A 14,778-nucleotide genomic window follows, 5' to 3' on the forward strand; every position below is an offset into this window, starting at 1 on the left:
ATGTAAGTGAGACATTGCTTTCATGTTATTGTTTGAAAACAAAGTAGTCATCACATGTAAAAATCTTGAATGGTTCTACAGTGTTATCTTTATTTGTAAGCTATGGGTGATTTACCAGATTATGGTAATGCTCAAAAACAAAAGCATAGGTTTTTCAAACACTACAGTAATTGAATCATTTGAGTATCTTTGAATATTGGTCTTTAAATCTTCTGTTGAAAATACGCACAACAATCTGCGGGCTATCGCATATATGGACAGACATTTTAGGATGAAATACCAAAAATACTAAGCACTGTTTCTTATCACCTAAGTACTTGTTACTTAAGTTTGTTTTTTCCTGTAGGTGACAGTGTATTTCTTGGCTCTTAATCAAGTGCAAAAGACATTGCGAGAGTTACATTTACTCGTATTTGAGTGTTTCGACCTAGTGATGTAAATATCATAATGGCGATATCTACTGCTATTAACAAAGTCATCGGCACTTTTAAGGCTGAAAAGACACGAGAGATCCCAGAGTAATCCTGGCGCCCACCATTGAATAATCTTTATATGTTCCATGTCAGATTAATCTTCTCTCTATTTTCCCTTCCTCTTACTAATCTGTGTAAATTGAGAAACATCCCTCCAGTACTTTTCAAACAAGGGGAACCTATATATGAAATTTGAGATTTAGCGATAATGACTGTCTGTCGGCCATGTTGTTTTCCGACTGGTACGAAAATGCAATATGCATAACAAAGGACCAAGGGGAACCTACATATGAAATTTGAGAAAGATCCCTTCTGTACTTCCTTAGAAATAGTGGTAACAAACTTCAATTGTCAAAATACAAGATGGCTGCCTGTCGGTCATGTTGTTTTTCGACTGGTCCCAAAATGCAATATGCGTAACAAAGGACCAAGGGGAACCTACATATGAAATTTGAGAAAGATCCCATCAGTACTTTCTGAGAAATAGTGGTAACAAACTTCAATTGTCAAAATCCAAGATGGCTGCCTGTCGGCCATGTTGTTTCCCGACTGGTCCCAAAATGCAATATGCATAACTAAAGACCAAGGGCAACCTACAAATGAAATTTGAGAAAGATCCCTTCAGTATTTTCTGAGAAACAGCGATAACAAACTTCAATTGTCAAAATCCAAGATGGCTGACTGTCGGCCATGTTTTTTTCTGACTAGTCCCAAAATGCAATATGCATAACAAGGGACCAAGGAGAACCTACATATGAAATTTGAGAAAGATCACATCTGTACTTTCTGAGAAATAGCGGTAACAAACTTCAATTGTCAAAATCCAAGTCGGCCATGTTGTTTTCCGACTGGTCCCAAAATGCAATATGCATAACTAAGGACCAAGGGCAACCTACAAATGAAATTTGAGAAAGATCCCTTCAGTACTTTCTGAGAAACAGCGATAACAAACTTCAATTGTCAAAATCCAAGATGGCTGACTGTCGGCCATGTTTTTTTCTGACTAGTCCCAAAATGCAATATGCATAACAAGGGACCAAGGAGAACCTACGTATTAAATTTGAGAAAGATCCCATCTGTACTTTCTGAGAAATAGGGGTAAGAAACTTCAATGGTCAAAATCTAAGTCGGCCATGTTGTTTTCCGACTGGTCCCAAAATGCAATATGCATAACTAAAGACCAAGGGCAACCTACACATGAAATTTGAGAAAGATCCCTTCAGTACTTTCTGAGAAACAGCGATAACAAGCTTCAATTGTCAAAATCCAAGATGGCTGACTGTCGGCCATGTTTTTTTTCTGACTAGTCCCAAAATACAATATGCATAACTAGGGACCAAGGGCAACCTACGTATGAAATTTGAGAAAGATCCCTTCAGTACTTTCTGAGAAATAGCGATAACAAGAATTGTTGCGGACGGACGGACCAAGGACGCAGGGCGATTTGAATAGCCCACCATCTTATGATGATGGGCTAATAAATGGACAAAAATGTTTTAGCCAACTTTCGAAAACGTTTTGGAACATTTGAATTTATGTCGGTAGCTAACTCCTGTAACGTATGGCTATGCAGACATACAGCGTACATGTAGCCTGTGCTGTTCTTCTATAATCTTTTAATAATTTTTTTTTTCATAGAAATTACTAAGAACTTGTGGTAAAACAAAATGTTATGCAACTAGAATGACATGGTAAAGAGTAATTTACATACAGATGAAAAAGTATATTCTGTTATAAAGAAATGTGTTGTATTCAACCATATCAGAGACTTGTATATCACCATATGTACAAATGTGTGCATGTATGTGTGTGAGAGATAAAGTTTATGATGCACACATTGTAACAAATGATTAATTATTACTATACAGTAATTATATTAGACATGATCAGTTTCACTAGACAGGATTTTGTACAGACCCAATGTATTGTACTTTTTTTTTTCAAGACAAAAAAAAATAAAGATTTCACAATGAAATGATCATTGCCTCGTTTTCTTATTTCATAAGCTCAAAACAAGCAATCTAGTTATCTTCCTTGTTACCTTCTTTATTTAAAGATACCCCTAACCCCACAATATTTGGCCTGCCATTATGACCCTCTATAAAGATTTTTTCCAATGGTGTTGTATCTTGGACAGCATGACCACCTCCGGTTTTAGGTCTTTTTGACTTGTCTATCTTCCCCTTGGCTGTGAAAAATTAGATAACAAATTGAAGTGTTTGAATGATCTCTGATTTCTTGCATGTTGGAGTATAAAAAAGAAAGTTGAATATATGTATGTATATGTATAAATTATACATTTTAATTAATATGATAATTTCTAAAAATTTAATTGTTTCTTCTCTATAAGTAATTTACTCAATACAGCAGTTATTGGCATGTATGCTGTAATATACACTGTTGTTTATTAGTTATACAGGTGAAAATGTGTACCTCGCTGCTTGATATTATCAAACTGCTTCCGAATCTGAAGCATGGATCTGATTTCAACCCCAACACTGAAAACAAAACAATACTGGTATAGATCTTTATCCTGCAACTGCCACCGCATTGTCGGAATACACCCACCGTATATATTTTTGCTGTATACGGCAGTGACGGAAAACAGCTGTATTTTGGAATCCTAGCACGCGCGTCAGTTCGACTGACCTACTTCAAAGTGAAACTACGTTTGAAAGGCGAACATATTTCTGTCATTTTTGACACCGTTTCACTTAAAAATGATTATTTTTGATGATTATTTTTATGACTGTTGCAGGATAAATAGAATACATGGTCAGTGTCTTAAAATATAAGCTGTATTTTTGACTCGGGACAGAAAGACAAAAGTGGCTCGCCACTTTTGTCTTTCTTTACCCTCGCTGAAAACCAGAGCTTGAAACTGTGCTGGTTGAATTATTATGTCACACCCCAAGTATTGATTAAAGAAATATTCCTATTTTGCAAAGAGTATCACATGTCATTGCGAATATCGACATTTCCGGGAGTGTAGCATAATAAATGGGATTATCTGTAACATTTATGACCAAAATAATGTAAACAGTGAAGGAATAAGGACACTCCACATGCTTTTATGTATTAATTTAGACATATTTACAATTACAGGAAATTTTTAGTAAAAAAATATAAAGTAAAAGCCTCCTCCCCCCGCCCAGGACTGATAATGTAAATGGAGGAAAATCTAGGGATAAATTTATAGTTTTTTGCACTTAAGTGTAAAAAAAGTTTTTTGCACTTAAATGGACATCACGGTAAAAACGTTGTAATTTTCATTGAATATACGTGTTTTGGTCCTTTCCAGTTATGTTTCTGTGCTGTCCAAATGTTTACAGTCAATCCCTATGTCCAGCTTGACCACTTGATTTAGTTGGGAATCCCCCTCTAAATTTAGCGCGGAAATTATTTTTAAATCATCACGTGACTGTTTTGAAATCGCGGCAACACAAACACTCGATAGTTTACAAGGCGAAATATTCCATCTGGGATAACGATATTATACAGTGGTTTAAATGTTAAATAACACGTTCTGTATATATTCCGGCACACATATTTATGTGTAAATAAGTGTAAACACTGTACATATACAAAATGTAGCATAGTGACAGTAGCGATGTTCTGGTACAGACTGTATAAATATTACTGAGTTTATGTAACTATTACCGAGTTTGTGTATTACTGAGATTGTCATGACCTACTATCCAGCAATCAAGCAGAATACGAGCAGCGTCCGTATTACTGCTGTTTTCATGTTTGAACTGTATTGTACTGCTTCCCCAGTTTAATTCTAGGATTATGTTTGATCCATTTTCCCATTATTCTCTTCATTGCGGAAGCTGTTATCGTTTTCAACCGCAGTCGATTCACATTGGAAGCCATTTTTGTTTTCAGGATTTTTAGTGTGTTGTGCGCAAGCGTGTTATCGTATATGTCACAAAATTTGCATATTCAGACTATTGATCAACGAATTGTGATAACCTTTTTATAATTAATAATTGATGTTTTTTATGTACATATATCATCAAATTCGAATGGTTACTGTTCATAAGGATATTTGTTTTAAAGATATACCTAATAATATGAAAAAATACAAAATAAAAATTGGTTTACCGTGATGTCCCTTTAAGTGAAAAAAAAGTAGTGTTAAAAAAAAGTTTTTTGCACTTAAGTGTAAAAAAAAGTTTTTTGCACTTAAGTGTAAAAAAAGTAGTGTAAAAAAAAAGTTTTTTGCGCTTAAGTGTAAAAAAAAGTTTTTTGCACTTAAGTGTAAAAAAGTAGTGTAAAAAAAAAGTTTTTTGCGCTTAAGTGTAAAAAAAAGTTTTTTGCACTTAAGTGTAAAAAAAGTAGTGTAAAAAAAAGTTTTTTGCACTTAAGTGTAAAAAAAGTAGTGTAAAAAAAAGTTTTTTGCACTTAAGTGTAAAAAAAGTAGTGTAAAAAAAAAGTTTTTTGCACTTAAGTGAAAAAAAAGTTTTTTGCACTTAAGTGTAAAAAAAAAGTTTTTTGCACTTAAGTGTAAAAAAAAGTTTTTTGCACTCAAGTGAAAAGAAAGTTTTTTGCACTCAAGTGTAAAAAAAAAGTTTTTTGCACTTAAGGTATCCTTAAGGAAAATAATGATAACAAATGTGTTTTAGAAAAGAAAATATCAAAATCTCTATTTGTTGGGTAATTCCCAAAATGCAAGTTACATATATATAAAAAAAATCATAACTGTCAAAGTTAGTATTTAAATTTAATTTCCAATCTTGTCTACTATTATGAAATGTTATATTTATTCATACTAGTGTTAGATGTTGTACTCATCCAACTAAGAGGAAATGACATCTCGGCGACATTATCCCCAGCTACATGTTCCAGAGATTTCCGACACTGCAGGTGGACCTACATCACGCTGGAATTCAGGAAGTGTACTTTTCGGAGATTGTGCGACGTGGTAACTCTGACAAGTCCCCCGGCCTGACAACGACCTCTTTTGAGAAACAACGGAAGAAGATAAATGAACAACTGCTTACTAGAGGACTTTGACTGTGACCAAGTGCATTTCAACAACTCAGGACTCAGGACCCAGTTCCATGCTTTGAGACGACCAGTTTTTGTATAATTGATTGAAATTGATAAACATCTTTAATATGTCATGTTATGCTTTGTAATTTACAATATGTTTCAAGCGATTAATCTTAAAAATCATAACTATTAACTAGAATCATTTCATGATAATCATATTTTATTTTATTATTCAATCAACTTTATTGTTGCGAGTTAGAAATGTAAACATTATGATTGATGTTGTTTCCATTATCATTATTTTTGTCTGTGTCATATTAATATTTTGATTTCAGATCTATCTGCTTGTGTCTATATTATATAATAATATAAATATCCGATTCCTTTTAAATGTTTAATTCCTTTAAATGTTTTGTGTACTACTTTATTGTATATAAAACTATATATCTGCCATTGATAACAATATATAACACAATAAATCATGATTGGTTTTCAAAGTTGCAGTATATGGACTGTATTAATATCTTAGTTTTTTTATAAATTAAAAGTGTTAAATAGTGTCCAATCTGGTTTTGTTCATTTTGTAAATGTAAGGGTTATGCCTTTAAAATACATAATTATAAACAATTTTTGGTAAAAAAAAGGTATTTCAATATGTAATAGAATCAAAACACTGCGAAATAACACAATTTATAAGCGATAAACACCTTTAATACCCATTCTGGTCCAGTTTCATGTCTCTGAGGACTTTGCAAGAGTTACTTCCCTTGAATTGACCTGAAATTACGATAGACAAAAAATACCGAAATTCGTACAAAATACACATTTGAAAAATCCTTTGATTTTTGCACAAACAACTCTTGAATTTTACTATGGCGTGCAGAAACACGTATGTAGTATGTAGTGCAAAGCGCTTCATCCTGGCTACGCAAATAAGACCGACTTTTTTACAAAGTGTACATTTTTTTAATGAAACTTCATCAGAACCAGAACATCGCTACTGTCACTATGCTACATTTTGTATATGTACAGTGTTTACACTTATTTACACATAAATATGTGTGCCGGAATATATACAGAACGTGTTATTTAACATTTAAACCACTGTATAATATCGTTATCCCAGATGGAATATTTCGCCTTGTAAACTATCGAGTGTTTGTGTTGCCGCGATTTCAAAACAGTCACGTGATGATTTAAAAATAATTTCCGCGCTAAATTTAGAGGGGGATTCCCAACTAAATCAAGTGGTCAAGCTGGACATAGGGATTGACTGTAAACATTTGGACAGCACAGAAACATAACTGGAAAGGAACGAAACACGTATATTCAATGAAAATTACAACGTTTTTACCGTGATGTCCATTTAAGTGCAAAAAACTTTTTTTACACTTAAGTGCAAAAAACTATAAATTTATCCCTAGATTTTCCTCCATTTACATTATCAGTCCTGGGCGGGGGGAGGAGGCTTTTACTTTATATTTTTTTACTAAAAATTTCCTGTAATTGTAAATATGTCTAAATTAATACATAAAAGCATGTGGAGTGTCCTTATTCCTTCACTGTTTACATTATTTTGGTCATAAATGTTACAGATAATCCCATTTATTATGCTACACTCCCGGAAATGTCGATATTCTCAATGACATGTGATACTCTTTGCAAAATAGGAATATTTCTTTAATCAATACTTGGGGTGTGACATAATAATTCAACCAGCACAGTTTCAAGCTCTGGTTTTCAGCTTTGCATTCAAGTCAAATGCAGTTGCATTTATTTCCACAAAAAGTAAGTAAATTCATAGATATTTGGGTGGTAAAGACAGTACTATGTAATATTACCATAACTTGTTACCAAACGATCAGTAAATACTGATCATTGTATAATACATGTACATTACAATTATAAACCTTAATACTATCTCCAATAATAGATCACAATTATATAACAAATAACTGTTTAATTCATAGCATAACAAACAACACAATTGTATATATTTTCTTAGCTGGAAAAGCTTTGATATACAAAATGTAAATGTCTCATTTCTATTTCTTTGAAAAATTGTAGGTATGCAGATGAAGTAGGTATGCCCCAGCCAGCAGCACCCAGTGGTAGAGACAGTATCCCCCCTGTCTACCTTCCTGGAAGAGAAACCTGCAAATCTGTGCATGAAAAGTACCAGAAAGTGTCTTGGTAAGTCATTAAATATATTGAGCCAAATATCGAATTCTCACATTACCTTTGATAATTGATTTAATCACATAAATTACTACTTTTTGATGTACATGTGATCTATTAAATAAAAAACACAAAGGAAATTAATCATTTTACATCATTTAATGTTTGATGTTAAAACTTAAACAAATTATTCACATATTTAAGTAATAATTCTTTCCTTGTGAAAGTTCAATGGTGCAAATGATGAAAGATAATGCACTCTAAGATATTTCAATTTTCAGTGATGAAAACATCAGATGCCTATCTGCTGTGTCCTTCAGACGAATATGGAGAAAATGTCTACCTCACATCGTTATTATGAATCACAGGACTGATGTTTGTCACAAATGTGAAACTTACAGAGAGCAGATTGTGAAGGTACTTTATACATAGAAAATACTAATGGTTCAGTAATCACACATTAATCAAACTTGTCTGTATAAGGGACACACAAGGGACAACAAAAGTGTCCTTTAAAGAAATGTGTTCAATTACAGAGGTCAAAATGCAATTAGATAGTAAATTGCACTGAATAGATCTGTCTTTTATAGACTATAAATAGAGGTTCTGGGTTTTACTGAATATGAGAACATTTTACATGTAATCAACACATGATAATTGTGTGTGTGTGCTACATGTATGTTTTCCTTGGTACAATATGTTGATTATTATTGTAGGACTATATTTGGTATATATTTAATTTAGGTACATACTTGTTATCTAATTAACAAATGATCTAGTGAACAAAATACTTAGCAATTAACAAAACAATGTTTATTTTTTGTTATATTAGGCTGTCACTGAAGAAGACAAATTGTTGGCCAGCAATGAGTTCTCCAGCCACATTTACACTGCCCAGAAGGAGAGGGACTATTACAGAGCTAGATGCCAGGCAGCTATAAAGTCTCTGGAGGAACGTCCAAAACCCAGAGGTCCTGTGACACCTGCATCAGCAGACAGTCCTGATGTCCACCATACATTTGACTTTGCTCAAAGTGTTTTGTTGCCCAGTCACTGCAGACAGGAAGGTTCTTTATATTTAAGGTAAATATGTATTAAAAACTTACAGAAAAAAATCTCTTTTCATTCTGACACTGCTGAATGTCGAAAAATGATTGTAAAGAAATATGTATTCCCCTGTCAAGTCCTGCAGCAATCTGTTGTTATAATATTATTTATAGTATAACTTGTAAAATTTTATCCATGTGTAAATTAAAACCAAAAACTTTTGTATACTGAAACTATTGAAAGACTCACTGGCTTTTGGTAAATGTTGTGTAATTTCAATACAAAATACTTTAAATAAACTTATAATTTAGTTTAGGCAGGTTTTCCTGAGTAAACATTTACTGTCATATGTTTCCCAGCACAATTTCTATTGGCATATTGCAATATATACTGGTATACCATACTGATAAGTATACCAATATATTGTGACAGCACCATCATGCAAATTTACACTATAGGATTAATGAAAAACTGATAAAACACTTTTTTAACGACCTTTTGAACTGAAGAATCCTATCAGGAAAAGTTTAAAATATCGCTTCTCATAATGTTTGCTGTTCAAAAACTTTTCAGATCACCCTACAAGGCCAACCTGTTTGGCATTTGTAATGATGGACGGTTGTTACAGACCAACTACGTGTTTGGAGAGGATCAGTCAATGGGTGTAGATGGTGGACAAAGTCATTCTGCAACTGCTGTGGTATCCATGCTTCATCATTACTTGTCAACATACTCAGAAGGGGAGAAGGTGGTGTACTTGAATGCTGACAACTGTGGTGGCCAAAACAAAAATCAAGTACGTAAAACAAAAGTATCTAGATTCAATTCACCTTATTTACATATTGATATGATTTTATTAGGGATTTCTCTCCTTGCTAATCAGATGTATAATTGATGATTAAGCATATCATCACCATATCCTCAGTGCTGATACTTAATTATTACATGATATTTTACCAGGTGGTAACCAGTTATCTGGCATGGAGGGTTGCTAATGAGCTTCATCAGGGTATCTACCTTCATTTCATGAAACCATATCATGCACGCTGCATGGTAGATGGTATGTTTGGACTGATCAGGAGGAAGATCAGGAGGAGTGATATTGACAGCCTTGGTGACCTGAAGATGGCAATTGAGGCTTCCTCCAAGCACAACAAAGCCAAGCTGGTGTCCAGTGTGTCTGAAAACTCCTGGCAATGGTACGACTGGAAAGGTTTCTTTAAGTCTACCTTCAGGGCTGTTCCAGGAATCGCAAAAAACCATCACTTCCATTTTTCCTCAACCTTTCCAGGTACATGTATACAAATACTCTTTATGATCATTGGAAATTTATAGTAATTCAAAATTCAACAGTGATTTATCAGTTTTTTGTATATGTAATTAAATAGAATATTCAGGTTAACATTCTTTGCTGTAGTTGTATCTCTAAGGAGTCAATGTTCAAAGATTTTGTGATTGAGGATGTAATCTTCCTTGTTAGCAGATAACATCATATAAAATGTATGTGATACACCAATCAATTAACATACTGAAATATTCTAGAGAAAAGAACAAAATGCCATTTAACTAAATGACATCCACTCTCTATTATTCATTTATTGTTCGTAAACTTATCTTTTTAAATATATCTTTATTTGTTTTAAGGAATTGTTAAGGTAAAGAAATCGGTAGATGGCGAAGAGAAAGACATCCGACTTGTAAAGAGAGGGAAACACATTCCAGAGTGTCTGCCTGCTCCAGTGGAACCGCAGGGACTGTCACCCACCCGGGCATGGTATTTGTATAGACAGATCCGTCCATTTGTCCGTGGGCCTCACAAGGATGACTTGTGTCCAGTGCCTTCTGCTGATGAAGTCCAGACTGGTGCTAATGTAACAGAGGAGTAGGCTGCTTTCTTCCATGTGATGGGAAAAATCACTATGTGATTTCAAATTAAAATTTATATTTTCCAACCAAATTATGAACTGAGCTTGAATGAAATTGTCTTTTGAAGAATGCTTTGATTCCATATTTTATATTACATTGCACACAAAAATCCAAATAAGTTTATATCAGATTTTATGAAAGCACATTTTGTGTTGGAATTCTGGAAAAACTGAGTTTCTTATAATTTCTTTAAATTATTTTTTAAACCTTAGAGCATCGAAGCCATTTTGTAGATGTGCAGTTAATGTGTTTTCTTTAAAAGCTATAAAGGGATACTCTGTTGAAGTAGTAAATTTGATGCATACACAATGAAAACATAAAGTTCACTTTCTATGTTGAAAATTGTTTTTTATTTGTTCAAAGTTAACATGCATGCACTTGAAAAAAGTCAAATCGGAACATGTAAAAGTTGCATGTACAGATGTCAGGAGATATGTATATGTGTTTGTGTTACATGTACATTTACATACTTGCATATTATGCTTGTGTGTTAATGTTGAGTGGACTGTATCAGCAGTAAAGTAAATTATAAGCAAGACACAACCATAGCATCAAACTTGATTGTATGATATACCTATGTAGACATTTCTGCTACTGTAGCAAAGTCAAAGACAACCCCATATTGATATCTAATTACCCGGGCAGTAATACAATTTTACTCATAAATTTTAAAACTTCAAGTAAAATATTTGAACAGAAGGTGAAAATAGATAATTGCAATTAATTAATATAGGAAAGCAATAAACTTAGTCAATCTTCATTTTCAGTGAAACAGACAAATAGATGTACCTATTTTGACGTCACATTTTGACGTTATAACTTCATTCTGGCTAACGTCATAATTTGTTTCTTAAAAACTCATGAACTTTCAATGAATACTGTACTGTTCCAATGAATACTGTACCTTTTCAGGGGGGGGGGGGGGGGGGGGGGGGGGGCAAACATATCTTTTTGCCCCCCCCCCCCCCCCCCCCCCCCTTTTTGACATCCAAAATCTAAAAAAGGGGAATTAACACGAATTTATATATTCATTTCGATAAATATCTGTATATTTTCGAACCGATAATGTTTTCTTGAAGGCAACGATAAAAACTTTATCTTGTACATCCGGAACATTCCGACTTTTATACTAGTATATCAATCCTCAGACCTGTGTGTCGGTCGTCTGCAATAGCCTGGTAAGTCAATATTTATATCTTAATACGAAATTTTGCTTAACTGCATCACATAGATTCAATAAGTTGATGATAATTTGTGAAGTTAATTGAGTTCATAATGAGAACAAGACAGAAACACAACATGAATAAGAATGCGCGGTTTTAACGTGAAAAGAGTGATACTAATTACCGACAGGTACGAGGAAATACAAAAAAAATTCGGCTCGCGCCTACGGCGCTCGCTTTATCACTAAATTACTGCCCCCCCCTTTCGATTGCAGATCCGAAGGGATTCTTCGCCACCCTGGGACCCACTGGGCGGCCCCCAGACCTCTCGCAAAAAGGGGAAAAATATCGGCTCGCCCCTACGGCGCTCGCATGATCACTTAATTACTGGACCCCCTTTCGGAAACTCCTGGATCCGCTCCTGATCCCGAATTATTGAAAATGTGCTATATTAATTTTATATATAAATTATCATGGGATGTTGAAATGATAATTATTGCCTAATTTTGCGGAGATGGCATACGATTAGTTTAGTGCGTAAAAAATTGCCCCCCCCCCCACACTTTTTGACGACTTCCTACGCCACTGACATAGATAAAAAGTCTGAGTTGGTCACCCGTGTCGACAGGTGAACAGGTAGTAGATCGCGGTCGCTTGACACACAGAGTAGTCATAGCAACCGCTGCGAGATCTTAGCCCCCGGCATTAACCCGTACAATTTAGTTTTTGTAGCGGTACCTTGGTTTTCTATACAGCGATCGAATTAATTAAAGGATTATAGACCGGTCTTGTTTTTGTTTGAAATGTTTATTCAATTCAATCCTTACGACTTATAAGCATGCTGAAAATGACAGCATACAATTTTTTATCTTCACTATTTTTAAAATGCAATTTAACGAAAGATAGACAGCATCAATATACAATGTAATGACGATACAGATGTTATGACATTTCTGAGCGGTAATATCGAATGAATGAGTGGTGTGTGGAGTATACAATAGTGTAGTCATATTGAAAACATAGAAACTGATAAGAGTGAAAACAAAAACAGCTAATTCAGGCGATATCTAGAACGTGCTGTAAAACACAATTTCAAATTCTCTGATATCAATATATGTTATTCCGAAGTTAGCACGTACGAATCCATAAAGCTATATAGGATTATCACTGATCATATATAAGGAAAGAATATCTTTAATAACACGAAACGTTTTATCAATTTTCAAATTCTTTATTGACTTTAGGCCATACGGCCCATAAGTACATATTATAAACATATTATTATTATCAGGTGTTTCACAAATTGAATTAAGAACATCGGCTTGGAACGACGACGCTTTGCTGATAATACTACTGATAAACCGTAAGGTTTAAAGTAATAAATGAATTGAATTGAATTGAAAGATTTTATTATATAACACAGTTGTTTTCTTTATGTCAAACGTAAGACATGATAGTTCAACACATCTTTTTTTTCACAAATCTTCTATTTCATGTTTGATTCATAATGACTATACTGGTCACACTATACACAACAAAATATGCACAGAGAAGTTACATGAAATGCATACATATTATACCCTCGGCGTCATTATAAATGTATGGATAATAAAAAACAGTTCAATATTCAGTAAGAAATATCTATAGAATATCGGAGACACTATATAGGATTTATGGTTTAGTTGTTTTTCTATATCTCATCAGAGACTTGTATATCACAAGTCTCTAATCTCATCGATGTGATGCATACAGTTTCAAATTTTCTTATTAGTAAGCTTGTATATATTAGAGCTCGGATAGTGTTAACCCATTGGTAATTACAATATTCCTCTATATATAACCAGGGACGTATATAGTTGATATATAGGTCTCTGATGCAGGCATCTGTTCCAAAGAAGATGTACTTAGAGGTTCGGCAAATAACAAAAATGTTGATACCCGACAATAAACGTAAAAGATAACGTTTGTACATTCGAAGTCTTATATTGTAGGACTAATATACTTGTCATGTTAAATACAGAACCAGCTTATAGTTCATCCCAAAAAGAGGGCGGGGATTTACCTGTGCTCTCGCCTAAGGCAGGAAGCCAACCAGCAGGTTCAATTTAGAAATGCCCCAGGCCTTGTAATCAACAACTGTCCAGGTGTCCTTGTGAAGTGGATGACAAGAGGTTTTCGATACAATATTCTTTCTTTTATTAATACAATACAATACAATACAATACAAAATATTTTATTCACGTGTCAATATAACAGATATATAAAATACAGTAGAAGTCATAAAAACTTTACAAGTTGCATTAAAATTATATTCACATCCAGACTTATGAGACACAATATAGTAAAAAGTTCTGTTAAATATAGGTAAAACAGGATCTTCTGCGATACATCAGATAGAGTGAAGAAGCTAAAATAGGCTGAAGATCATCACTTGTCATAAGATAATGAAATTGTTCATATGGGTTTAATTCTAAAAAGTTTGGACAATAATTGCTTGCTTCACTAAATAAAATTCGCCTAATATCTGAATAAAACTCACAGTCAATTAAAAAATGGCGCTCGTCTTCTACTAATCCTGACTGACATAAAATACATTTCCTCTCATGTAATGCTAAGGGAGAACGAGAATACCGGCCTGTCTCTATTTTCAATTTCAAATTACTACAACGGAACTTGGCTAACGTTTGCCTATGCTTAAAATTTACAACAGTATATATATATGATTCTGGGGTAAAAACAGATTTAAACGTACGGTAAGTACGCAACTTAATCGTTTATTGATACAAAATTTGCCTCAATTGAATAACAATAAATATGTAATCGTCGCATTGTGAATGTAATACTTTTATTTTTACAGGTGTCTTATGATATTGATGTACATGCAGCACATTTAATGAAAATTTAACTGGAACAATCTGCAAGAAAAGGGAATGTATCGTATGTGATATCAGAAATATAGATATACATCATGTGATATACATTATGTATGTATC

The 14,778-nt window shown here is 33.7% G+C and overlaps 1 protein-coding gene across 1 annotated transcript; it reads left to right on the plus strand.

Annotated features, from left to right (window-relative positions):
* The first annotated feature begins 5,284 nt into the window (after positions 1–5,284).
* LOC117330228 lies at positions 5,285–10,582 on the plus strand. The gene is made up of 7 exons (XM_033888450.1): positions 5,285–5,400; positions 7,539–7,664; positions 7,931–8,066; positions 8,482–8,732; positions 9,270–9,492; positions 9,657–9,987; positions 10,341–10,582. The coding sequence occupies exons 1-7, from the start codon at positions 5,285–5,287 to the stop codon at positions 10,580–10,582; spliced, it is 1,425 nt and encodes a 474-aa protein (XP_033744341.1).
* The last annotated feature ends 4,196 nt before the right edge of the window (positions 10,583–14,778 follow it).

Source organism: Pecten maximus, chromosome 6, assembly GCF_902652985.1.
Source record: "Pecten maximus chromosome 6, xPecMax1.1, whole genome shotgun sequence".
In the NCBI taxonomy this organism is placed as follows: domain Eukaryota; kingdom Metazoa; phylum Mollusca; class Bivalvia; order Pectinida; family Pectinidae; genus Pecten; species Pecten maximus.